At 56.3% G+C, this 26,044-nt stretch overlaps 1 protein-coding gene across 2 annotated transcripts in view; it reads right to left on the bottom strand.

Moving 5' to 3' along the window:
• Nucleotides 1-24,836, bottom strand: part of SPTBN2 (spectrin beta, non-erythrocytic 2) — a 28,995-nt gene extending 4,159 nt beyond the window's left edge. For both annotated transcript variants that reach the window (XM_024749128.1, XM_024749129.1), the window contains exons 1-27: nucleotides 24,421-24,836; nucleotides 22,208-22,359; nucleotides 21,601-21,774; nucleotides 20,685-20,776; nucleotides 20,447-20,527; nucleotides 20,040-20,155; nucleotides 18,139-18,251; nucleotides 17,829-18,016; nucleotides 16,241-16,358; nucleotides 15,520-15,678; nucleotides 14,883-15,185; nucleotides 13,581-13,734; nucleotides 12,510-13,380; nucleotides 10,750-10,887; nucleotides 9,653-10,409; nucleotides 8,772-8,974; nucleotides 8,338-8,428; nucleotides 7,950-8,096; nucleotides 5,415-5,678; nucleotides 3,975-4,199; nucleotides 3,631-3,720; nucleotides 3,021-3,281; nucleotides 2,810-2,940; nucleotides 2,396-2,600; nucleotides 1,390-1,764; nucleotides 452-696; nucleotides 218-356 (exon numbers count right to left, since the gene is read on the bottom strand). In XM_024749128.1, the coding sequence (XP_024604896.1) occupies nucleotides 218-356; nucleotides 452-696; nucleotides 1,390-1,764; nucleotides 2,396-2,600; nucleotides 2,810-2,940; nucleotides 3,021-3,281; nucleotides 3,631-3,720; nucleotides 3,975-4,199; nucleotides 5,415-5,678; nucleotides 7,950-8,096; nucleotides 8,338-8,428; nucleotides 8,772-8,974; nucleotides 9,653-10,409; nucleotides 10,750-10,887; nucleotides 12,510-13,380; nucleotides 13,581-13,734; nucleotides 14,883-15,185; nucleotides 15,520-15,678; nucleotides 16,241-16,358; nucleotides 17,829-18,016; nucleotides 18,139-18,251; nucleotides 20,040-20,155; nucleotides 20,447-20,527; nucleotides 20,685-20,776; nucleotides 21,601-21,774; nucleotides 22,208-22,359; nucleotides 24,421-24,598 (5,970 nt within the window). In that variant the 5' untranslated portion in view covers nucleotides 24,599-24,836. The remainder of the gene's footprint in view (nucleotides 1-217; nucleotides 357-451; nucleotides 697-1,389; nucleotides 1,765-2,395; nucleotides 2,601-2,809; nucleotides 2,941-3,020; nucleotides 3,282-3,630; nucleotides 3,721-3,974; nucleotides 4,200-5,414; nucleotides 5,679-7,949; nucleotides 8,097-8,337; nucleotides 8,429-8,771; nucleotides 8,975-9,652; nucleotides 10,410-10,749; nucleotides 10,888-12,509; nucleotides 13,381-13,580; nucleotides 13,735-14,882; nucleotides 15,186-15,519; nucleotides 15,679-16,240; nucleotides 16,359-17,828; nucleotides 18,017-18,138; nucleotides 18,252-20,039; nucleotides 20,156-20,446; nucleotides 20,528-20,684; nucleotides 20,777-21,600; nucleotides 21,775-22,207; nucleotides 22,360-24,420) is intronic.
• Nucleotides 24,837-26,044: the final 1,208 nt, after the last annotated feature.

Raw genomic sequence — 26,044 nt, 5'->3', positions numbered from 1 at the left:
CCCTGGGGGTCTCACATGGGGGAACCAGTGATTTCTGATTTCAAGAGGCAGACAGTTCTGGGAGAAAGACAAAACGGGGAGATCCCTGAACAGCACTAAGGGGAAGGTGAAAGGTTTCTGCAAAGAAAGAATGAAAGGAAGCAGGAAGACTCAGAGGAGAAATCAGCATTCAGCCCTCCCCCGTGAGGGCGCCCGGCTACGCCCAGGCCTCACCCACCTCCTCAGCCGCGTAGTGGCTCCTGGCGAGCAGCCCCTGTCCCATGTCGATGCAAGAGGAGAAGCGGTCAGCCCTGGCCTCTATCTCCGCCTTGATGCCTTGGTGGTTCTTGATGACCAGGTCTGCGGAGGAAACATCCCTGGGGGCACGGAGACCACATCACCCGCTGCCCACAACCCTATCCCGGCCACCAGCCCATAACCCCCGGAGGCCGCCAGGCTCTGTGGGCCTCACCGGGGCCGCTCCTGGGCATCCATCTGCAGGTTCACTCCGTCCATCCACAGCATCAGCTCCCGGACAGCCTTGAAGAAGCGGAACTTGTCCGTGGTGTCCAGCAGCAGCTGGCGGCGGGCAGCAGAGCTTCCCTGAAGTTGCGCCCAGGCCTCGGCCACGGCCTGCATGTGGCGGCCGATCTCCTCGGCCTTGTCTCCGGCGTAGGCCTTCTGGAGCCGGTGGCCGTCATCCTGCACCTGCTGGGCCTGCCGGGGCCCAGGTCAAAGTCAGGCAGAGTTGGGAGACTCTGAGGGGCTGCAACCTTCCTCAGTCCTGACCTCTGCTCAAGACCTCCTGCCCATTTTACCAGCCGGAGAAGCAGGGGGAGGAGCTGGTGGGGGGGGAGGTGCTGGGAAAGATGAGGGCTGGAGTCCAGAGTAAGCCCTGTCATACTCTGCCCTATAGGGTCTTACCAGGGGGCCTGGGCTTAACCTGGGGATCAACCCTTTAAAAGGGTCACTAGCCGATGAGCTTTCAGAGGCCTGTCCAGCTCGTGGGGGACCTCAAAGATTGCTAGAGTGAGAATTTCGGCCTGAAGAAGGGACTTCAGTGTGGGGCCGACCGGGTTTAAATGGCTGCAGGAAGGATCTATGCTTATTTTGTGTAGGTCTAACACCTGAGTGGGACCAACAGATGGATTTTAGTACACCATGAAGAACCTTCTACCCACCAGGACCATGTGATAATGTCACGGGCCCTCAAAGAGCCTGGTCATTACAGGTGTGGACGGGGTGGCTAGATGTCCCCTGGCCAGAGACGGTTTCCTGGAACCATCCTAACGTCATCCCTACGTGGCCCTGCAGAGGATGCGACCCCTCCAGCCTCCCCATGTTCCCCACGGAGTCTCCTCTAAGCCCCCTCGTCCCTCCCCCCTGCCTCCATCCATGCTTGAGTCAGACCTGGGCGCTGAGGGCCTGGATGTCGTGCTCAAAGGCACAGTGCCGGCGCTGCAGGGCCTCGGCAGCGTTGAGGTCCCGGCCGGTCCCGTCTGGAAGCTGCTGCTGCTTGTGCTGCACCCGCGCCAGGGCCTGGCGCGCACCGTGCAGGAAGCGCTGCAGCTCGTGTGCGGCTGCCAGCACCTGACCCCGCGTGTCCAGCAGCTCGAGCAGGTCAGCCCAGGCCTCATTGAGACCGTCCTTCCACTCAGCCACCGTGGCCCGGGCGGCATGGCCCCCGGCGATGAGCCCGTTGGCCAAGGCGTTGGCGCTGTCCACGCGCTCCTGGCCGATCGTGCTCGTGTCCCGGGAGAACTCTCGGAATTTGTCCCGGAGCATCTGGCAGAGGAAGCGGTTGCACGGACAGCACTGTGATGTGGTCCCTGACTTGCAGGGCAAGTCCTTTCACCCCAGACTGAGAACCCACTTCTTTCCCTGGGCCACATGAGCCAAAGTAGATTTCTTCAGCAGGGCCGACTTAGGCAGCAGAAGCAACTGGAAGAAGCACTGACCCTGGATTTGACTGACACGCCCAGCCTCCAGCCCCCAGCAAAGGGGAACTTGGAACCTTGAGTCTTCAGACAAGGATACCCTAACTATGGTCCATATTTCGGCACCAGTGAGTGTCCAACCCCCAAACCGTGGGGAGGAATCTCAAGTCCCCAGTGTACTGGTGAGTTCTGCTGGAAAACAGTGATCGGTCATTTCCTTTTGGCCCGCGTCTATGCGCAGCCCCACGTCCTCCTTTCTGCACGATTCTCCCAATTAAATATCTCAGAACCCAGAGGACAGCGTCTGCACGACCTGGTCTTGCACCCCTGCCCCTTGGTGCTCCGCCCAGGATGAAGTGCTAGTCTCCCAGGGGCCCTGGTGGACAGCCAGACAGCACCCCATGCTACCTGGGACAGGATGAAGTTCTAGTCTACCCTTCCCGGAGCCCACCTGTGGCCACTGTCCTCCCCGCACTCACAGTCACGTGCTCGTAGTCCTGGCCCAGCTCGTGCGAGGCTGCCACCACCTCGCGCTCCTGGATCCACTGCTCCAGGTCGTCCAGCTCCCGGCGGAGCTGGCACAGACGCAGGTGCTCGTGCAGGCGCTCCCGCCGCTCTCCCGCCAGCTCCTTCAGGCTGGCGTACAGCTTGTCCACCTGGGCTTGGCGGATCGATATGCGCGTGCTGCGGGGGAGGGGAGGACACACTGCTCTGACCCCTAGTCTATCCCAGAGAGTCCTGCCCCCCAGCTGCTCGCCAAGTCCCTCCTTCTCCAGCTTTCTAGATGGTCGTGTACACATGCAGTACGGAAGGCTCTGCAATCTCTGGGCCTTTCTGGAACTGGCTCCCCTCTCCCCCAGGGACTGGCCTGGGGGTCCAGGTGCTATGCTCACCTCTCTGGGTGCTCGTGATCAATCATGTCTTGGCTGCTGGCTGCCAGCTGGTGGATGGTCTGGGCGTAGTCGGCCAGGGCTTGTTCCAATACCTGATGCTTCTTCACCTCTGCCTGGGCACTCAGCTCGTCCTGGGGGAGGGGAGAGGGGCAGCAGAGAATAGGGGGAGGGGGGAGGAAAGCCGTAGCCTGCGCTCTGGTCTGGCTCTCACCTTGGCCTTCTCCTGGCCCATCATGTGTAACTCCTGCTCGCCCATCCAGGCCTCTGCCTCTGCGGCGTCACGGTAGAACTGCTGGGCCCGCAGGGCCTCCTCCAGTCGCTTCCCTCGAAGCTCCAACTCGTGGCCCAGGCGCTTCCACATTTCCTGTAGCTCAGCCAGCTCCGGGCCTGCTGCCGCCGCACCCAGAGCGCGCTGTCGCTCCGTTAGGTCCGCGATCCGCGGCTCGTGGCCCTGGATCTCCTTCTGCAGGGTCTGTCCGTGGCGACAGAGGAGGAGACTGAAAGGCTTGCCGAGGGACCCCCTCACCCTACATCCCCCCTTACGCTTACTCAACAGCAAGCCCCCCTTCACACCATTGTTTCTCATCCTCCCTGCGTCCTCTCACCTCCCCTCTTTTCTGGCCCATGACGCCCCTTCAGTCCACACGATCTCCCACCAGGGGAACCCACCCTCCCGAGGTGAGGAAAGGCGAACCACTGAAGTCTAGAATTACACCCAGCAACCAGGGGGAGCCAGAGGAACCCCAGTTCTTAAGAAAACACACTTTCAAGTCTGGGGAGGCTCTTGGGACCCTTTCTTCTGCCTTTAGCCTCTGCCTCACCTGGTTTTTCTTCATGAGGAGCTGGACACTGGGCAGGTCCCTGCCATGCTCCATGGAGCTAGCCACGGGGAGCCGCTCCGTCACCCACAACTGGATACGAAAGTGGGGGTTAGTGGAGGTCCGGAGGGCAAAGTCCGAGCTAGGGGTTGGATAGTGGGGACTCCTGGGGGAAGGTTTTCTAGGGTTCCCGGTTCTGGGGCCAAGGGACCTAGAGGGTGTCCCTAGAGGGTTGACTTTCAGTGCCAAAGGGAAGAGAAAACAGAGCACTGCTGGCATTCCCCCCAGCATCCAAGAAGGAGATTAGAGAGCCAAAGACAGCCCCGTCCCAGGCGCCGGAGACTCACGATCTCATCCTCCACATCCCGGTGGAACTGGTGCTGCTCGCGAGAGGCTTGCAGACGCCGGCAACGCTCCTTCATGGGCTGGCACAGGGCCCTGAACTTCTCCTCCACAGCCCGCGAGGTCCTCTCCACCTCCCCTGCACCCTGGTCTTCCTGGGCCAGAGCTTTTGCCTGTGCCTGGATTGCTTCCACCTCCTTCTCTCGCACAGCCATCTCCCTTTCCAGCATCTGCCAACCGGAAGAGGAAGGAGGTGTTATCACCGTGCCTCCACCTTCAAACTCAGCGGAGACTCTGGTCTATATCGAGCCAATCATGAATTCTTATCCCTGGGGCTCAGTCCAGGGAGAGTATCTCTTCATGGCCTACATCAGTGGATCTCAAACTTTAATACATATGAGAATCCAGGGGGTGTGAGAACTGTGCTAGCTATCAATTTACTGTCTCTCAGTCCCCAATCCATCTCAGTTCCAAGTCCATCTTTGCCCATTTTGAGTCACTGGAACTGGACCCTGTAAAAATATTTCTCCTTTGCCAGCTGGTGCAACACTAGGCCTTGTCCGTAGAGGGCGCTGGAGGGACACCTGGATGCACAGGCGGGGCAGAGGCTTCTAGCTACGGTTCCAGTGTGCTTTCCTTCTTGCTCCTGCGGTACAACTGCCCACGGTGTGCAGGAGACCCGGTGGCCCTCACCCTCCAGCAGGTTTTGCTGGCATCTCAGTGGCAACTTCCTGATGGCCAGCCTTGGCCTGCCAGATTCAGACCTGCTCTGGTCTGTGACACCCCAGCAAATTTCTACACCATCCAGCGGGCCTCTGCCTTCACCAGTGAGGTCTGAAACTCAGCCTTGGGGTAGGAGGAGGGCATCCCATTCCTTCCTGGGCGCCCCCTCCTCAGTCCTAGAGGCAGTAGCTGCTCCCTACATGTGCTATTCCTGCATTCTTTAGACCAGGGGTCAGCAAACCCCGCCCCTGGCTGGGTTTTGTAAATCAAGTTTTATTGGCATACAGCCACACCAGTCTTTTTACGCATCGACTATGGCTGCTTTTACCCTAGGAGGACAGAGCTGAACAGTTGTGACAGAGACTGTATGACCCTCAAAGCTCAAAATACTATTTGGCCCTTTACAGAAAAATGTTTTCTGATCCCTGTTTTGGAGTTCTCTTTACCCCACTGGCAGGTAACCCTCTTTTATTAGTTAGTAGTTCTTTTCACTAAAGTTTCCTTGTTCAAGTTTGTGTGTGGTTTCTGTCTCCCGACTTTACTCTGACTGACACACACTCCCAGAGATTCTGACATTGGTGGCCCGTGGAAGTCGCCTTGAGAAATACCAGTGAAGATGCTGTCTGCGAGGGCTGAGGATGGTCTCGTGAACCTCAAGAGCTACTGACTCCCCCCTCGTTTCTTCTGCTGTTCACCAGTCCCACCAAAGGCCCGCCGTGTACCTGCTGCTTCTTGAGCAGGATGTTGACGCTGGTGAGGTCCTTGCCATAGTCGTCGGAGTGCAGCTGGGCCTGCAGGCTCTCCAGCCAGCTCTCCAGGGCAGAGCAGCTCTGGGCAAACAGCTCAGCTCGGTTGGCATCAAAGAGGCTGCGGGCTTTGGCCTGGGTGGTGGTCTCCAGCTCGTCCCAGCGCCTGTGCAGGTCGTCTAGCTTCTCCCACACCAGAGCTTTCAGCTCCGGCTTCTCCAGAGTCAGCTCCCGCCCTTCCTGGGTGTGGGACAAGGAAGGGGTCAGTGTCAGAATTAGATACCACTGAATACGAGCCGATAGCAGAACAGGGACCTAAAGGGCAGCAGAGACCTGAAGTAAGGGCTATCCTACCGAGTTCTTGGGTGTTCTCCAAGCTTTTTAAGCTCTCCTACCCTCACTGCTGAGTAAACCCTACTCCTTCCTCAAGGTCCCATCAAACCTCGTCTCAGGGCTTCCCTGGTGGCGCAGTGGTTGAGAGTCCGCCTGCTGATGCAGGGGACACGGGTTCGTATCCCGGTCCAGGAAGATCCCATGTGCCGCGGAGCGGCTGGGCCCGTGAGCCATGGCCACTGAGCCTGCGTGTCCGGAGCCTGTGCTCCGCAACAGGAGAGGCCACAACAGTGAGAGGCCTGCGTACCGCAAAAAAAACCCCCAAAACACAACCTTGTCTCAGTTAAGAGGCCACTGCGCTCTCTCCTTATTTTGAGTTCCCTGGTGCTTGTGGTTTTCAGTGTCATATTGCACGTGCTATTGTGTTATCGGCCATCATTTTGTGTTTCTCAGCTCATTACCTCTCACCTGAACTATGGCAAGTGACTCTCACCTGGTTTCCCCACTCCCAGCTCTTCTTCTTGAGAACTTTGGTTTCTGGGGAGGTGAGGGCAGCGTGACTTGATCTGTACGCAAGGTGGCCTGGAAGTGCCAGGGAGTTATGCCCCCAGAAGCAGTCCTCAACCAGCGACAGCCAGGGCATTGGTGGACCAACGCTGGGAGCCCTTGCTTTGGTTGGGATAACTCTGATGCATGTTCCACACCGTCGCCCAGGTGTCCCATGAGGACTGAGTGCCAGGTGCCCACTGGGGTAACTGGCATGGCAGTGGACCCTTCACTGACTACCTTCCCTTCTCCGCCTCACCTCCCCACCCGCTACTGGCATTCCCGTGATCACCTCCCGTGGAAGTGGCCTGCACTGGAAACCTTGCTTCTAGGGGAACACAAACCAAGACACTGCCTTCAGGCCAGGATGAAGAGCACCGCTGGGTAACTTTACCAACCGTCGGCACAATCCACTCTGATGCACAGTCCTTACGTGGTGATCGGGGCTTTTCATGACCCGGCCTGGCAGGCTTTTCCCACCTTTCCTTCCATGGCCGCTTCACGCATTCTGTGCTCCTGCCAGAAGGACTTACGCCCTTGCTCCTGGACAGGTGCCCCACTTCCACACCCCTGGTTTCTGGTTTCTCTACCAAGAAACATCTTTCCCTCAACACCTCTGCCTGTCCAAATTCTACTCGTCCTTCATGGACTGCCCCGCTGGCCCCTGCTTCTAGGATTCCCACATCTCCTCTCTCCTTAGTGCCCAGGCTTTATCAGGCTCTCTCATTATATTTGTTATATTCTGCTTTGGATTGACTTTAGCTGTTTGTGTACATGTCTCATATCCTGGCTCCTGTGTCATTCCTTGAGGGTGGAGCCTGCAATGGAATCACCTTTGTTCCCCACTCAGTGCCTAATACAAGGCCTTGTACAGAGTAGCACAAAGTAAATATTTGCTGAACAAATGGAGAAACTGGATCCACACTGGTCTCTTCCTCTTCCCAACCGTCATGCCCTTGAGGGAAGGAAAGCATCTTTTTATATACCTTGCGGCACCTAGAGTGCTGAGCACACAGGATGTTGTCCAGGAATACTTGCTGAGTAGAAATTAAGTTCTGCCTGCGCTCAGCTCGAGGCAGAGGTGGGTGGGAGACCAAATACCGGGAAAGCAAGACTCAAAAACGAGGTTGGCAAACTGTGGCCCGAGGGCCAAATCTGGCCCACCACCTGTTTTTATAAATAAAGTTTTATTGGAACCCAGCTACACTCATTCGCTTATGTATTCCCTGTGGCTGATTTGGCACCACACTGGCAGAGTTGAGTAATAACAGCAGAAACTGCGTGGCCTGCAAAGCCTAAGATATTTTCCGCCTGGCCCTTCAGAGAAGTTTGATGACCCCACTGAAGAGTGCCCTCCTGCTCTGGACCAGGAACAGATATCGTGCTGACCCAAAGCTGCAGTCTGGCTCCGTACTAATTTGCCTTTTCTCAAAGTTCTGGAGTCACTGTCCCATTGACCTAAGACATTTGCTCCCCAGACCATTTCTTTCCACCTTGGAAGTTTGGCACTAAGGGCTCCATGATCTCTAAGCCAGATCCTGAAGCCAGGACCCTCCCCTGCACTGCGGCTGGGATGCTGAAGGGAGGAGGCTCCAAAGGCTTCCTTCTTGCTGCCCCCGTCCCATTGCTCACCTTGTCCACCTTGTCCAACCAGTCCTTGTTGGCGGCCAGCTCGGCCATGAACGCCTGGTGCTTCTGCCACTTGGTGTGCAGGTTGCGGGCCTCATCATAGGACACGTCCTGGGCTGTCAGCATCTTCTCGTCAATCCAGAGTTTCAGCTGGACCGATCATGGAGCAGGGATGGAGAAGGGCAGAATACACTTCAGAGAGAGGGAAGCGTGAAGCGGGAAGGGGGCGAGGGTGAGTCGGGGGAGGTGGGGGATGTGGGGAGAAGCCAGGCAGGGATTCACATGCTCAGGTGACACTGCAGTGGACTGACTCCAGGCTCAGAGAGCGAGGGCGTTGTGGGAAAGGGTGGCCAGGGAACGTCAGAGGCGACGGGGGGACTGAGAGCCTCACCTCGTGACAGTCTTGTAAGAAACACTGCCGCTCTCGGTTGTCCCGAAGACGGCCCAAAAGCTGCTGCACTGCTTCTTGATTCTTCCTGTGTCTGTAATGACAGGCCCCTGTGAAGCCCTTGAACTTGCTATGAAAGAGTTATGACCCTCTAACTAACCTAGAAGCCCTCAGTCCTCCTCCTCTGGGGACAATACCTTCCGGGAGCGCTACAAGTCAACCCAGCAACCCTGAGGCCCAGTGTCCAGCTACCCTAGGAGACTTCGGGGAGGCGGAACTTCCCCGCCTGTGACTCAGTCCCTCTCGGACCACTTGGTTTTTCCTCCTCTGCTTTTTGTCAGCTCCCCACCCCCATCTGTCGGTCTGAGTGCCATGTTCATCCTGTTTTCACCTGGTCCCCTTTAGGGACCCTCATTTGCCCACTGTCCTCATCATACCTCCTCTCTATGGAGTCTGCCTTCTCTTGGATCTTCTCGGCATGGATGTTGCCCTCAGACACCAGCTGGCGCCCGGCTTCCAGGAGCCCGCGGATCCGCTCACCGTTGGCATCCATGGTGCTCATGAAGTCTTCCAGTTTTTTAATGGCGGCATCAGCAGCCTGGAGTGTCCCCGGCATCTCCGTGTGAGACAAAACATATTCCTGTGCGGGAGGGGAGATACCGAGCTCATTTCTCAACCTCTCAGAAGGAACCTACCAAAGGGCCCATCTGAGACATGGAAGCCAACCAGGTAGGGACAGGCAGACTCTGGCTCTGAAGACGGAGGGATGGTGCCTGATTATGTGGGAGTCTCAGAAAGTTAGAACGGAGCTGGGCTGGAGGGCCTTTAATACTCCAAGTCCTGTTCCATCTTATTTATAGCTGCTGATTACATTTCTGTTATATGACAAGCCAGGTTTTCTATTTCTTCTCTAGTCAGTTTTGGTAAGTTATGTTTACATCTTTTTTTTTTTACTCCCTTTTTTTTTTTTTTGCGGTACGCTGGCCTCTCACTGTTGTGGCCTCTCCCGTTGCGGAGCACAGGCTCCGGACGCGCAGGCTCAGCGGCCATGGCTCACGGGCCCCTCCGCTCTGCGGCATGTGGGATCTTCCCGGCCCGGGGCATGAACCCGTGTCCCCTGCATCGGCAGGCGGACTCTCAACCACTGTGCCACCAGGGGAGCCCCCGTATTTTTTTTTTAACGTGTTCTCCCTGCCCATCCTGTTCCCTCACCTACTCCATGTGCTGCGTTTACCTCCTCATCCACCACTCCTTCACATTCCTTTGGTCCCTATTTCCCACTTTTTCCTGGTTGGGACTTTGCCCCCCGGACTCTTACCTGGCTGCTGAGCACGCCCTCGGCCTGGCGAGCATCCCGCAGGAACCCCTGGAAGCCATGGGCCTGGGCAAGACGGCCTTGTCGGCTCTCCCACATGCGGCCCAGCTCCTCCCAGCCGGTTCCCAGCGCTTCGAGTCGCTGCCGTAGGAAGAGGCACTGGGGATCGGCCTGGTCCCGGGTCACCTCCTCACCCACGGCCCGAAGCTGGCTGTACTCGCTCCGGGCCCGCTCTACCTCTCCCCGCAGGGCTGCATGTTGGGCCAGGAGGGCCTCTGCCTCAGGCAGGGTGGCCGGCCCTTCTTCAGAGGCCACGGAGGTCTGCGTGCGGCCGAGCCAGGCCTGGAAGTCATCCAAGCTGCGCAGGAAGTCCTGCAGCCGCCGCGCCTCGCCCAGCGACTCCTCTCGTCGCCGCATGGTGGCCCTGAGGTCCTCCCAGCCGGCTTGCACCTCTCCAAGCCGGGCGCTGATGGCAGGGGCTTGGGCGGGGTGGCCAGCAGCCAGGGCATTTGCCTCTCGGGTCAGTTCGCCCACCCGGGCAGCGATGGCCTCCAGGTCCCTCTCGGTGCCAGCCAGCTTACGCTGCAGCGCCAGCACCCCGGCCAGGTCATTGCCCAGGCCCTGGGTGGACTCGATGACCTTGGTCTTTTCTCTCATCCAGGCCTGGGTCTCTGTGCACTCTAAGTGGTAGTTCTGGATGCTCAGGGCTGACGTCAGAGCTGCCTTCTTGCCGTCCGCCAGGGACCGAAACTGCTGCCACCTGAGGGCAGAGGGAGTGTCCGGAACTGCTCAGCTTTCCCGCCCTGTGCAGGTAGATGGGAAGCTTCTTCCTGCTCTCTCGCCCTTGGTATAACCTACCGCCTGCTTCTGCCGTTTAGAGAGCCTGCTCCCCACTCATCTTCCCGTGACTCCTCCTTGTCTGCTCCCTGTCCAGGCACCAGCCCCTTCAGACGACCTTTACCCCACTTCCATCTCTTTCATCACCACCCCCCTCCGACATATTTCAGATGGCTTTCCCTCCTCATTTTAGCCTCTCTCCCATGCCCTACAGAACTCTCTTCCAGCTGCCGTCCTGTCTGCTGCATCCTTTCTCACCCCACCTGTGGTTGAGCTGCTTCTGGGTGTTGACAATGCTGTCCTTCCCCGGGGGGTTGGCCTTCAGCAACTGCTCTGCGATGTCATTCACAGCAGTAATTCGCGCTGCAAGGGCGTTCATTTCAGGCTCCAGGGTCTCGAACCTGATGGGGTGGAAGAGCTGGGCATGAGTGGTGGGAAGCAGCGGTGCGCTGGTCCACCTCCCTTAGATGCATGCCCACGAGAACTCCTCTCCGTCAACATGAGGCTTATTGACAGGAGTCTCTGCACCTCTTCCCTACGTGGTTCATAGCATCTGTGGATCAAGGGGGAGCCCCCAACTCCCCCCAGACAAGTAGAAAAACTGTCATCTCTAGAGTGGCTCAAAAACATGGTAAAAATTAAAGGTGAGGACCAGCTAGACAACAAGTCAAACTAATCCCTGGCACAGGCCTTCACCCTTCAGCAGAACCTCCCTTATTCCTCCTGGGACTTACCCCTTAGCTGCCTACCTGGGTCCCACCTTACTAATATGTGTTAAAAAATGAGTTGATAATGAAAAAAATTTAAGTGATAAAGATGTGAAGCATAACTTCTCCTGGAACATTTCATATTCTCATAGAGCAGAGTCTGCAAATGGGCCACGTAATAAATATTTTAGGTTTTGTGAGCCATTCGGTCTTTATCACGAATATTCAGCTCTGCTGTTTTAGTGCAAAAGCAGACACAGGGATGACATGCAAATGAATGGGCATGGCTATGTTCCAATAAAGCTTTATTTACAAAAACAGGCAGAGGCTGTATTTGGCATAGGGGTTTCTGACTCCTGTCATGGGATATATTGAAAAAAGCAACAAAACATCTTTAATTACATTTTTAAAACCACCAGGAAATTTGACTAGAGATTGAGTAGTAGGGACTTCCCTGGTGGTCCAGTGGTAAAGCATCTGCCTTCCAATGCAGGGGATGCGGGTTCCATCCCTGGTCAGGGAACTAAGATCCCACACGCCACAGGGCAGCTAAGCCCGTGCGCCTCAACTATTGAGCCCGTGCGCCACAACTGGAAAGAGAAAACCCACACGCCAGAACTAGAGAGAAGCCCGTGCGCCACAACGAAAGATCCCACATGCCGCAACAAAGATCCCGAGTACCGCAACTAAGACCCAGTGCAGCCAAAAAAGAAAAACAAATAAATAAATAAGTAAACCAACAGAAGGAAAAAGAAGATTGAGTAGTAGGTGATATCAAGGAATTGCTAATTTTGTTTTATGTGATAATGGTATTGTGTGTGGTTCTATAAGAAAATCATCATTTCTAAATTATTTTAGGATTTCTTATTCTGTAAATAAAGCTACTTCACGAGGGGTTAATCAGTGTCTCTGTCTAAAAGGTTTATAACTTCAAAGCCTTAGCTAGTCTAAGCCTGCACACACAATTACAAAATAGTGTACCCATATTGCAAATTTCTGTGCTCCTGGAGAATACAGAGGTGAAACGTTAATACTGGGGATTTGCTTCTGAAAAGGACAATTAATCAAACAGAGCAAGATACTGACGACGACTGAATTTGGGTGATGGCTGTATAGGAGTTTGCGGTATAATGTTTCTATTTCTGAGGCTATTTAACGTTTCTCATTAAAGCAGAAACCAGACGACTGGCAAGACTCCAAAGGATGTAGCCAGAGCAGGTGGCACCCGCCATACACCACACACATGGGGACCACCCTATACACTGGCCCCAAACTCGCAAGGCCACTGGGGAGGGTGGGGCGTGAGCAGGGCCCACCTTTGCTGCACGACCTCCAGGTCCTCCAGGCGCTCAGGCAGGGCGAGCCCGTTTAGCCACTGCTCCTTCTCCTCCACCCAGAGCCCGCAGGCCCCCGCCTCGCTGAGCATGGTGTAGAGCGCCAGGGCCGCCTCCAGGGCACGTGCGCGCTCGCCCGCGCGGGCCAGCAGCTCCTCGTAGTGCCTCTCCAGGGTGGGCAGCCGGCCCTGCACCTCAGGCGTGCGGCTCAGCACGGGAGGCAGGGCCGCGGCCTGCTCCCTCAGGGTGTCCAGGGTGGGCCGGTGGCCTCGGATCTCTTCCTCCAGGGCCCGATGCTGCCGGGCCAGGGCCTGCGTGGAGAACTCGTCATGTCCCAGCTCGGGGCTGGACACCAGGCGCAGCGCGTCCACCAGCCAGGCCTCCATGTCGTTTGCGTCCGCCTGGAACTGGTAGAGGCTGGCGGCCTGGGCGAGCCGCTGGGCGCGCTCCTCCGCCAGGGCCTCCAGCTTCTCCCACTGCGCCTGGAGCTCGGCGGTGCGGGCGGCGGCCTGGCCTGCCCCGGGGTGGCCCTCGGCCACTAACTGCTGGCCTTGCTCCAGGGTGAGCTTCAGGGGCCCCAGCCGGCCGCTCATCTCGCCTCGCAGGGCTGTGTGCTTGTTGAGCAGGCGGAGGACGCCGGTCAGGTCCCGGCCGGTTTCTGCTGAGGCCAGCAGGTGCTGCTGCTCCCGCACCCAGGCCTCTGCCTCGCCCACCTCCCAGAGGAAGCGCCAGAGTCGCCGGGACTCCTCCAGCCGGGCCCGCCGAGCCGCTGCCAACTTGCACAGCGACTCATAGTTCTGCTCCAGGGCGGCCACCCGCTCCAACACCAGCTGGGGGTCGCACGGTTTGTACTCTGAAACAGTCACAACAGAGGGCCAAGAGCTGTGGCCCAGCCCTCTCCTGCCCCCTGTGCACTCCTAGTTACGAATCCCCCCACCCCACTCTCTTAGCTCTGTCGCCCACCGTCCACCCATCATCTTTCCTGTCCCCAGGTTTTTCCGGTCTTGCTCCCCCCCCACCTTTTCTCCAGTTCCTCCCCCTCCCGGTTTTCACCTTTTCCTGGGTCGCAGAAGCGCAGTGCAGAGGCGCTGACGGCCCGCACCCTCTCAGCCTGTACCGCAATGTCGGCTTCCACCAGCTCGTGCAGCTGCAGCAGGTCCTCCACTCCAGCCAGATGCTTGCCCAGGTCCTGGGACTGCAGCCGGCCCTGCGAGGCGCATGCAGCATGTCGATGGCCGTCTGAGAGCCGCCCGGTTCCCTCCCAGTCAGGCCTCTTGCCCCGCCACACACAGGCACTAACCTCGTCCCATCTTCCTGGATCAACCACACATCCTGACCTCTTGGGGCGGCTCCAGGTGTTGCACCCAGGTGAGCACACATGCTCCCAGCTGTCAGCCCTCACTCGCACACATAGTGACCCCTGAGTTCTCTCCTGGCACCCTGGCCTCTTTGTACTCAACTCCCCTCCTGCCGAATAACTTTCCTGCTAAACCCTGCTCCTGGAGTCTCCGCTCTGAGTCATCATCTCAGCACCAGAATTACTGCCACCCTCCTGTGGTCGTGGCTCAGTCCCCAGCACCCCAGCAATCGTCACATCTCTGCAGACCTATCCACATCGCTGTCTCTCGCCTAGATCACCGCAACAGCCTGTGACTGGTCTCTCTCTGCTCCCACTCTGGCTGCCCACAGCCATTCTTCAAATAGCAGTCAAAGTGACATTTAAAAAAAATGTAAAAACGCAGAATCATGTCTCTCCCCCTTTTCAAAACCTTCTAATCACTTTCAATGCTCCATGTTACTCTGAGTAAAATCCAAACTCCCTGACCAGGCCTGTAAGCCCTAAGCGAGCAGGCTGCTTCCTCCCTTACCTCATCCCCTGTCCCCTCCCTGTTCTTACAGCAGCCCACCCCCACCCCCCGGCCTCCTTTCTCATCCGGAACATGCCACACGTGAGCAGGCCAAGGGCCTTTCTGTTCCTTCTGCCTGGAAACATTCTCTCCTTAGATCTCCCTGTGCTGGCTCCTTGGGACACTCTGCTCTCAGCCTAAATGGCATTTTTCAGAGAGGCCTTCCTGGACGACTCCATCGCACGGCCTGTCTCCCTTTCCTCATAGGTTTCACGCCCACCTGCTATGCTGTTTATTGACAGGCCCACGGGTTTGATCATCAGCCTCCTCCCACTGGAACGTGAGCCCCCTGAGGACAGGGAGCTGTTTGCTCTGTTCATCTGAACCGGGGACAGGGCCCTGGACTGGTACATCCTCTGCAAAGGTTCGGCTGAGCAGATGGGCGAACGTGCCCTTCGTACTCCCACGGTCCCGACCACCTTGACCCCACCTTCGCATCCGCTGGTACCTTCATCTCTTCCATCCAGTCCATGAGGTAGAGCAGGTCCTGGAACACCTTCTGCAGCTCCAGGTTGAGGAGGAGCCGCTCCCGCCGGGCGGCCACCATCTGCCGCAAGAAGTCCCAGAGCCGTGCCACGTTGTTCTGCCGCGCGGCGATGCGCTTGATGTCGTGGTAGTGCTCAGCGGCCAGCTCGGCGGCCACGGCGCCCACCGCCTGCACCCGGCCGCTGTAGGCCACGATGTCCGTCTCGATGGCTTCGTGCTTCCGCACTGCTGCCTCCACGGCGGCCAGCTCCAGCCCAAAGTTGTCCTGGGGCGGGGACAGGGAGGGAGGGCTGGGAGCTCCGGGAGCCACTCTGCTCACCCCTGCCCCCCCACCCCCGGAGCACCTCTGCTGCGAGGTGCCAACTCCACGGGGTGGCTCTCAGCGTCCTCTCTATCCCACCCCATCCTGTCTCACCAGCCCTTCTCCTGTTCAACGCTCTGGCCCCTGGTTCCCGGGCTCTTGGTCTCCAAGTCTGTGTGATGGAGTTCTTGTTTCTTTAGCTCCCCACCTCGCAGGGCTCCTTATCCACCACTCTCTCTCACTCTCCCATGTCTCCAGACCTGCCTGGACAGGCCAAGAGCCCCCCACCGTGTCCTACCTGGGACACAAGGCGCTGGTTCTCGCTGAGCCAGGTCTCCCGCATGGCGGCCTTGCGGTCGAAGCGGGCGGCCAGCTGCTCCAGCTTCTCCTGGCGGATCAGCTCTGTGCGCAGGGCCAGCTCACGCTCATGCTCAGCTTTCTCCAGCCGCTCCCAGGCCTGCGAGGTGGAGACAGGATTAGTGCTAAAGGGCCAGGGCTCAGGAAGTGAGGGCGGGGAGGGGTCACCGGGGCTGGGGGTGCAGGGTGGGTCCCAGGGAAGCTCGGTCTAGTGGGTCTGTGGAATGCGGTCAGACGCCTGTGCAGGGAAATATGAGGAACAGGGTGGCGTGAATGCCATGGAGCCCCATGAAAACCACATCTGCTGGTGGACAAAGACGGGAGGGGGACAGGGAACAGTGGAAATCACTGGATTTGTTTCTGGTGGTGGGGCTGTGGGCGAACCCTATTACTTTTGTTAATCTTATGCTGTCTGTGAAAAAAATGAAACAAAAGTAGGGCCAGTGAGTCGAGGATATGCTGAACAATAAGGGATTGGGGTATAATTTGCATGGAGAGACCGAGGGAGGAGGAAGGGGACGTGCAGGACTCGGGAGAGGATGTGGGAGTCACGCCTGCACCCGGGATGGGTGGGGTTCAAGCCAGGCCGAGGGTTCAAGCAGGGACAGTAGGGGCTGGTGCTGAGGATGGGTCGTCCCAGGGATGGAAGGGAGGCTGTGGACCTTGTTGATGTCAGAGATGAGCCGGCCCTCGCGGGGCGTGTAGACCTTCTGGTTGTTGGCCCGCAGCTTGCTCTGGATGGTGAAGAGCAGCACTTCCAAGTTCCCTTTCTCAGTGAACCTGAGGCAGGAGGCCAGGTGGGGTCAGAGTCAAAGGCCACGAGGGGCCCGGGGGCTCTTTACATTTCAGAATGAAGTTGTTCTGTGTTGCTTTTCTTCTTATAAAAGCTTGTGAAAATACTGGCCAACCACGTTTAAAAAGAACCTAATTTTAGGGCTTCCCTGGTGGTGCAGTGGTTGAGAGTCCGCCTGCCGATGCAGGGGACATGGGTTTGTGCCCCGGTCCGGGAAGATCCCACATGCCGCGGAGCGGCTGGGCCCGTGAGCCATGGCCGCTGAGCCTGCGCGTCCGGAGCCTGTGCTCAGCAGCGGGAGAGGCCACAACAGTGAGAGACCCGCGTACCGCCAATAAATAAATAAATAAGAACCTAATTTTAAAACAACTGAAAACCACACAGACACGACCACTGTCACCCTTGGGCATGTATGTACTGCATTTTTGCTTTACACAGATGGGATCGTACCATAACCATAGCTAACATTTGTGGAGGACTCACTCACGGAGAGCCAGGCCCTGTTCTCAGGGCTTTGCATGCACTAACTCCTTCTCACTGTTACCTACATTCTCTCATTACCCCCATTTTCCAGATGTGAAAACCGAGGCACAGACAGGCTAAATAATGCCCAATGCTCACAAGGGTAGGTGGCAGAGCCAGGATGTGAACTCAGGTACTTTGAATCTGGACGCTTAGCCCTTTGCTCTCTGCCATCCACAGACAACTGTCTTGTAACTCTTATGTTTCATGAACGTCTTTTCAGGTGAATAAATGCATTTCTCCGATATTATTTTCAGTGGCTGTACCATGACTTATTTTTCTTTTACAAAGGTCACGTTCGTGAATATCCTTGAAGCTACATCTTTGTTCAATGCCCAGAAGAGGACTTTCTGGGTCAAAGGGCACACCTCAAATCATTCCCTGGAATGCACCGGAACAGATGTTTTCTGGCTTAATGTTAGTTTTGGAGCTGACACACATTAACTCCAAAAGAGCCCCAAAACAAAAAACACAGAAGTTTTAGCATGTACCGTATAGAATCATCTAGTAGTAATTCCATACTTCAACAGTCAGTTGCTAAAGTACATAAATGATAAGAACCTGTGCAATGTGCAAGTGACCAGCCACATGCACGTATTGCCAGCGACAACCTGCCTGTCGGATCCAATCCCCTGTCCTTAAGCTGGGATTGGGTTGCCGAGACACCCCGACCAATCTCTTCCGAGTAGACCGCACCGGCTCTACATACCGTGGCAATCATTTCCACAGCATGATTTCTTGTAATGGGTGACCATTAAAAGTTTTTTACTTTGGAAACTGCTACTGGGGCTCTGAGCGGGGGGAAACGAGCCTCCACTGCATTTATGTGCTGTCGCATCTCCCTCCCAAAAGGCTCCCCTCATTTAGGCTTCCCGCCGTGTGAGCACAGCTTGGGGCAGGCAGGCCGTGGCAGGGTGTGGCTCAGGGACACCTACTTGGGTGGCTTCTCCACAGTGCGGTAGGAATTGAAGGACTGGAGCTGGTTCTGGACACCACTCAGGGAGTTGGCCAGCTGCCGGTCATTGAGGGTCACGATCGTTTGCTCAATCCACTGTAGCAGCTCTGAGGCCAGGGACTCATACTTCTCCACCAGGCGCTCGGCCTCCATGGCGTGGTCCAGCACCTGTGAAACCGTGCTGTGGGTTCCCTGGCCCAGTCCTCCCCTGCTCCTGCTTTAGGGGAGTAGGACCCCTAGGCCAGGCCTCCTCTGGTCTTTATGCCTACCACCCCCATGCTGGAGAGTACCTTGCCAATTCTTTTGCCTTCCACGGCCAGGGCCTTCATCTTGGAGAAATAGTGGTAGTAAGTAGCCACGTAGGTAATAATTGATTTCTCATCTGGTTGGTCAACATTCACATCTGAGAAAAAGGACCACTCAGATCAGGCCGAGATTAGAAACCTGCCTCCCAGAAGTATGCCCACAACTCGAATCACTTACTCCAATCCTAGGGGCCTCCTAGCCCTCCCAGGCTGATGATATCTTTCCAGCTCCCTTCAGAGTAAAATGACAAATAAACTATTTGGACTACAAGGGCATGAAAAGCTAACCTTTCTATTCCCCCTCTTCCTAGAAACAAGCGGAGTTTAAAATCCAGAAGCCCAAAGAGGCTTTTACCCAGTGTAAAATTAGTTGTTTGGAGGAAGAGAGACAGGAAAAGAAATAGCATTCCCATTGGGGGATGGATCGTGGACTTATGGGCTGGAAAGATGCCCAAGAAGTCATCCAATTCAGGGGCAGCAAGACAGAAGGTATGAACGAGGCCTCCTGAACCCAGAATGTTCAGAGGGATGGGCCCAGGGAGCCCTGGAAGCAGGGACAGAGGCCAGTTCTCAGGGCCATCTTGGGGCACAGTCATGGCTATTTCTTACCTCAGTCCCAAAGTTCAGCTGTGGGCCCAGGAGGTGAGTGTCCTTCAAGCCAAATTAACTCCTACCACGAGGACACCAAGGCTGACTATGACTTGAAATCTCTTAATTGGTTCTCTTAATTGGGCCAGCTTGTATCCTACCTACAGGGAAGACTATTAGACCAGAAGCCCTCCTGACCACCTCTGACCTCCCACAGGCAGGCGGGAGCCACGGAAATCATCTCAGAAAGTTATGGGATACGAGGCTTTACTTAAATATTCTTTATCATAGCTGTGCTTCTCAAATGCTCTCCCAGGAACCTTGTACTTGGCCTGCTTCGATCACTACTTAGCTGATGTTTGTCACTCTGGACTAAGAAGCACGGGAACAGGGACTACAGGTGGGATGGAAGACAGGGAGAAAGTAACCAAGTCTGAAATCTGCCCAAGGAGCATTTCCAGCAAGGAAGTCACTCGGCCCTTCCGTCCTTCCCTTTGCTGGCTGCACCAAGACTGCTCTCTGCTCTCCCAGAGAGGTGACTGAGGAAACAGGCTCTGGAGCCAGGCTGCCTGAATTTGAATCTCAGCTCCACCAGCCGTATGACCTTGGGGAGGTCACTCAAGCTTTACAGGCCCCTGTCTTCTCTTCCATAAATGGAGCAGGATATTGATTTCAAAGGGGGTGTCGTGAGGATTAAATTAATTAGAGCACGTCAAGTGTAGTGCCAGGTACAAAACAAGAGCTCAGTGGCCATTCCCAGTCTCATCAGCATTAGATCAGAACCACAGGGGCCAATGAGTAGGGTCAGCTGACCATAAGGCCAGTGCTTCGTGAGACCTCAAGGTCACGGAGCTTAATTTAGAATCCTAGAGTTTTGGGATTAGAAGGGCCCTTAGAGACCACGGAGACCAAATCTTCTCATTTTAGAGATGAGGAAACCGAGCCGCAGAGAGGCCAAGCGACTGGCTCTATGTCACAGAGCTGCTCCGTAGAGGGGCTGGGATAGAACCATACCCCAGGGCTCTTTCTGCCACGGGGCTGCCTTTCTTCCTATATTGAGATCTACTTTCCACGCCATAAAATTCACCCCTTTAAAGTATTCTATTCCACGGTTTTTAGTACATTCACAAGACTGTGCCACCGTCACCACGATCTAAATCCGGAACATTTCCGTCACTTCCCAAAGAAACCCCGTAGCCATCTGAGCGATCTGCAGTTCCTTCCCGTTCTCGCCGCCCTCAGCCCCTGGCACCCACTCATCTACCTTCTGTCTCTAACCCACAGCCTCTCTGCCCCACCTTCAGGATCCAGCAGCTTCGTAAGTCCCAGCTCCTTCTCAGCCAGATTGAAAGCGTTCTGCAGATTGTAATGTGCATTACACTTCTTCAGGGACTCAAAATCCAGCAGGTCTGGCCTGGGTGGGGAAGGAATATAGAAGGTATCAAGGGCACGTGAGATTCTGAAGAGGAAAAGTAAACCAGCCCTATCTTTCTCCCTAAGTCCCCAACCCTCCCCGCCCCAGGGCTCCCATCGCAAGCCCTCCATGCGGTAGGCACCCCGACATCCTGGCTCTTCTCCGAATGTTCCTTTCTCGTAACTGGCGTGTAGCTCATCTCATCTCACTGCTTTGTCTATGTGTGCCTGGGCCCACGGGTCATCAACCCCTCCGGTGACTCAGACGAGCTCTGAACCCCCGTCCCCTCACCGGTGTTTATGGACAATGGCGTTGAAGGCCAGCCCATCTCTCCAGCTGGTGGTGAAGTTGTGTACATTGACGTTGGGGTACCTGTAAACAGAGGCCAGGATAGACAGTGAGGAGGGCCACCCCGGCCTGTGCCTCGAGGATGGACCTCCAGCGTGTGGTTCCTGGCCCCCATCCTTCCTTTACTGCACAGCCTCGGGGCCTCCAACCCTCCAAGGCCACGCTGCCTGGGCAGCCTCACCCCGCGGTCTTCATCTGGCACCACAACAGCAGGGCATCCTTGGCTGACTTCTTCTCCTTATTGTCTTCTGTTTCCACACTTATGTCTTGGATCTAAGAAGGAAGGAAGGAAGGAAGGACAGAAGGAAGGAAGGGAGGAAGGCAGGCCCTCACTCCCTGAACAGGGGCTCCTGGAATTATCAGAGATGCTCAGAGATACACGGCAGGAAACTGCTCCTTAGATTCCTGGATTAGGGGTCCAAGGACAGAGCCTGGGGACCTTTCCTCCTGGGTCAGTGACCACAAAACTTCAGGTCAAAGGGATCTGAGGCAGCAGAATGGGGTGGGAACTCAGAAGAGTGGAAGTGCCTCGAAGCGAAGAATGCGGTTCCTGCAGGTGGGGGAACTGCAGGTAGTGGAGTGAACATTTCCTGACAGCTGGGTTTCAAAGGTGAAGCTGACAGAGCTCTGCTTAGGGCTGGAAGGAGCAGGGGAGGTCACACCCAGGGAGGAAGCAGGGGAATCAGGAGAGCTGTGATGGCGTTAGGACACTGGACTGTCTTTGCTCAGAGCATAAGAAGGAGTAGGGTGGCTGTTCTCTTTTGAGGGAGGTGAGCAGAGTTTGAGGCAGCGGAGTGGGCTGGTGACCGGACTCCAAATGTAGCTCTAAAACTCTCCGTGGGGAAGGACCAGTCTGTAAAATTTCCAGCCCCTTGTGCAGCGACATGTGGTCCTATAGCCCGTGACCAGTACACAGACCAGGCCACAGGGAATTTGCCACAGAAGTTTGACAACATCCACGCTGGCCTCCACCCTGTTTAATGAGGAGCGTCCCCTGATTTGGCGTAGGAGGTCCTAGGCCCTCCGTGTGTGCAGTGACCTCGGGGGCTGCAGCACCGGTGTGCAGGGCACCCACCGAGCAACACCGTGCGGGGTACCTGGAATCGAAGGATGATGGTCCACACCAGCCCGAGGGTCAGGCGGTGGTTCCCGTCCACAATGTCATGCGAGCCCACATTTTCCAGGTGCACTTTTTGCTCCTTCAGGAACTGCAGCGCCTTGTCCACATTCTCCAGGCAGTGGATCCGCATGCGGCCCTTTGTGGGCTTTGGCTGTCGAGGGACCGGGGACACAAAGCCATGGGACCGTGGGCCTCCTCTTCCTTCCCTCCTAGCTTTCCCAGGGCCCTGCTTCCTACACCTTCCCCATGACCTCCCTCAGGAATACAGGGCCCGCCCCAGGGAGCTAAAGCTGAGGTGCAGATGAGGCTTGAGGCAGATTAAGATTCCCAAGGGAATTAAGGACACCCAGAGTGGGTGGGAAAAAAATGTTTTCAATGGGGCCACTGTTCCTGTCTCCACGAAGCAATGCTCCTGGTTTAATTCACACAGCAAAGCCTCTCAAAATGAAACCATCCTCTGAGCAGAGGGCGGCCACTGCTTTCTGCTCTGTGCTGTCACTCTTCTCGTTCGGGGCCACTCCCATAGCTTGGTCCCCTTGACCACTGTCTCTCAGGCCTCCTCCTCCCTGGTGACCACAGCTCACCAGTGTCTCTCCCGAGAGCACCTCGAGGAGCCTCAGGAGGTTACGTCCATCCCGGAGGTCGCTGTACAGGTCTCCCACCCGGCATGTCACCCGGGCCAGGTGAGAGTTGACCCACTTGGTGAAGGTTTTCTTCTGCACAGCTTCTCGCTCATCTGTGGCAGCAACATGGGGTCATTTCTGCCCTTTAAGTACCGTGCACCTGCTTCTAAACACCAGTTGGTGGGGTTGGGGAAGTGAGGTCTGGGGAGGAGGAAGGGCAGGAAGACGGCCGGAAGGAAAACCCATAGCTTAAAAAGCCGGGAAATACAGAAATTGGAATGAGTTCATAAGCAAGGTGAAGAACAAAAATAAGAGATGGAAAACAGGCTTTGAGAAGAAAGGATGAAAGAAATTAGAAGCAGGGGACATGCAGGGGAGGTCTGGGATCAGGACTCTGTCATGTAACAGTGGTGAAATGCTGTTGCTTCACCCTTCAGGGCCTCACTTTCCTCATCTGTAAGATGGGCACATTACTTTCTCTTTCAGCAAGTCATTGTGTTGACGGAGACAATGTGTGTAAGATGAGGCATGAAGTGGCTCCTCCATGAGTTACTGTTTATAGGCATGATCTAACCCGAAGGAAAGAGTAAGAGTTGCTCAGGTCGGTCCAGCAGGAGGTATGGCTGTTCCCTTTTGGTGGTGGACAAAGGAGAGGGTGTGAACTTAAATTACAGCAGCTGCTGTTCCAAGTGGTCATTAGAAGGATGTGACATTATAGAGGCTGCAGGCCTCCTGAGTCAGCTTGCTCTCCTGGGATAATTTAAAGAAAAGACAGGCTCCTCTACTTCTGGGTTGACTCAATTGGTTGCAAGGGGATCCTGTCCCAGGACACTAATATTCCAATGCCAAGAGGGAAAACGTCATCGTGAAAGTAGGAAACAGGGGAAACAGTGAGTCCAAGAAACACAGGGTGGGGGCAGGGAGAAGCCAGGCAGAGTTTAGTGTCAATCTCAAAAAAAGTGAGGAGTGCCTGCTGCCTGGTCCACAGGGGGACCTGCTGATGAGGGGATGCTGTTACATTTCACAGAAAAATAAGAATTAAAAGTATTATAAATGACAACGTGAGGGAAGCGGCTCAGCCCATCGGAAGCTGCTCCGGCCACTAGGATTTCCACCAGTTCTCCCCAGAGGAGCCCAGTGCAAGGACCCAGTCCAAATGGCCAGGGCCTGAAGAGTCACTTGTCCTTCCATCTCAGCACCAGCATCTCGGAAACCGAAAAGACTCATCCCTTAATCTCACATTCCTATGCACCTCACCCATAAAGCATAGCGACACACCCATGTCTATTTCTGTCTTTCTTACCTCCAACCCCGTACCTGGGACAACCTTGGGGTCCTAGCAAATGCTCAGATATCCTGATGCTCTGTGGGCCTTCTCTCAGGGTCCACAGGCCCTGCCCGAGCCGGGGACTGCCCGGAACATCAGCCATTACTGGACCCACGGAGTCTGCCCTGATGCCAGGCACACGGGGGTGAGGCCGTTTTGGCGCACAGGTAGCATGAGAGGGGAAGATGTGGAAACGGGGGCAGCTAGGAGAAAAATGTGCAAAGCCAAGCGCCAGGGACAAAGTGTAACTTTACAAGGCGTCCACGGACACACAAGACACAGTGGCTCCCAGAGATACACTGCAGTATGGCCGCCAGGGTGAACACAGCCTGCTCAGACATATACCTGAGCCTGTCTGCACCAGCTCCCTTTGACACACTCCCTGGTTTCCACACACACTTAAGACACCCACTCAGAAACCCGGGGCAGCACAAACACGCCCTAGGTCCCTCGCCTACTGGCTCACTCTCCCAGTCTCCTTCCCTGACCACCCCAGCGGGCGTTTCCTCCCAAAGGCCGGAAAGTCTCAGCGAACCACGTTCGCTCCCCGCCTTCGAGGACACACGCCCAGCTGGGCCCCGACGCCGCCGTCACACCCGCTCTCGCTCTCACCGCCCCTCCAGCGGGTCCAAGCCTTTCCCGATTCTGTCAGCATCCCCGTGTTTCCCGGCCACTTGTAATTATTCCCCCGGCACTTTGTCTCCCAACACAAACGTCTGAGTCACAGAAGACGCTCCCCCCGACCCCGGGTTCCTGGTTCGGGCTCCTCTCCCACGCCCCCCGGGCCCCTCGCTCCGCGGGGCCCCCTCTCCGCGCGGCTCCCCTCCGCTCGCCCCCCGGAGCCCACCTTGAAGCTGCTTGAAGCGTCCCTCCAGCATGCTGGCGTATTGAGCCGGGCTGATGAAGGCAGCCGGCGAGAGCGGGAGGCCCCCGGGGTTCTGAACCTCTTCGACAGCCTCGTAGTAAAACTCGCCGGCCCCGTTCAGGCCGTGCCCGTGCGCCCTGCTCACTCCGTGCCCGTTCATGATGCTGCTGCCTCTCACTCTCCCGGGGCCCAGCGTCCATGCTCTGCCCGCGCCGTGGCGGGGCGCCGAGGGTCGGCTCCCCCTCGAGCCTGGGATCCCGCGAGCCTGGGGTCCCCGGGTGGCAGGGGGTGTGCCTCAGGGACGGTGGAAGTTTCGAGGAGTGGGAAAAAGGAGTCACGGGATGTCTGAGCCCCGAGCTGCGGGACCCGTCGTCAGAACACACCTGGCTGCGGCGAGAGGAGACGGAGGCAGCTCCAGACAAACAGGTCGGACAGTGACGGGGGAGGGGTGGGAGGCGGAGCTTTCCGGCTGGGGCAGGGCCAGGCCCCGCGGGCCGCAGGAGGGGAACTGCCGGCGCCTTAGAGACCTGCGCGTCTGGCCCCGAGTTGCCTCCGAGTACACAAGACCCGAGGGAGAGGCCCCCGAAGCAAAGTCCTGCTTTCCCAGGGTCTGCAGGTGTGATGAGGATGCCTCCTCTCTGTGACTCTGGGAGGTCCCCCTTCAGGATGTGGGCTTTGATCCCCAGCTCAGGGAGCAGAGAAAGAGAAATCCTTGAAGGGGCAAAGCCAGCTCAGTAGTACTAGCCAGGCACTGTGCTAGGTGTTTGCTTACATTCCTTCATTTGTGAGATAGGTGTTGTTATCTTCCTCACTTGTTTGTCATCCTCACCTCCAGTATCAGCTCCTTCCCTGCCATGGGGCCCATCAGGCCCTCCTCGGCCAGGCCATCCCAGGCCCCCAGTACACCCACTGCCGGGCACATCTACCCGATTTCCTTCCTACCTTTCTATGGGCTTCAGCCCTTGTCACTTACAAGCTACTCTTGCCCTTCTCCCATCTTCCTTCATTCAGTATTTATTTGGCACCTACCGGTGCGAGGCGCAGTGCTAGGCAAAGCCCATACAGCGACACCTCCTCAGGAGAGCCCGTTTAGTAGTGGAGATAAACACCTATTGACAGCATAGGTGGCATATGTCGCATGCACAAACATTGCAACAGTCCTGGGTATCACGTGTCGTGTGCACACAGACATCATGACCATTCTAGAAGCTACTCTTATCCAAAATCAGGGTACCAGGGAAACTTTCCCCCAGAGAGGTGAGATTCTCCATAACCCATGTCTTCTGCCTTCTCTCATCTATAGAAACAGCGATATGAGTATTTCACAAGCCAGCGTGTAGACCTAACGGGAAGGACAGGGAGGCCCAGCAGAAGTTGATAAGGGACCCCCAGAAGCAATGGCTACCACATGGGGATCCTCAGAATGGTGTTGGGCTGGCTGAAAAGAATTACCTGGAGAGCTTAAAAATTCCGATTCCTGGACCTTAGGTCCAAAGATTCTAATTTGGTGTGTCCAGAAAGGGGTTTGAGAACCTATATTTGTGAAAACATCCGTGGGTGATCCTGTAAAAAGTTTGGGAACTACCCCCCTCAGTGTCTCCCTTCT

This window comes from Neophocaena asiaeorientalis, unplaced genomic scaffold (assembly GCF_003031525.2).
Source record: "Neophocaena asiaeorientalis asiaeorientalis breed wild unplaced genomic scaffold, Neophocaena_asiaeorientalis_V1.1 scaffold43, whole genome shotgun sequence".
Classification (NCBI taxonomy): Eukaryota; Metazoa; Chordata; class Mammalia; order Artiodactyla; family Phocoenidae; genus Neophocaena; species Neophocaena asiaeorientalis.
The sequence above is the reverse complement of the archived record's forward strand: the minus strand, read 5'-3'. Positions and strand labels throughout refer to the sequence as shown.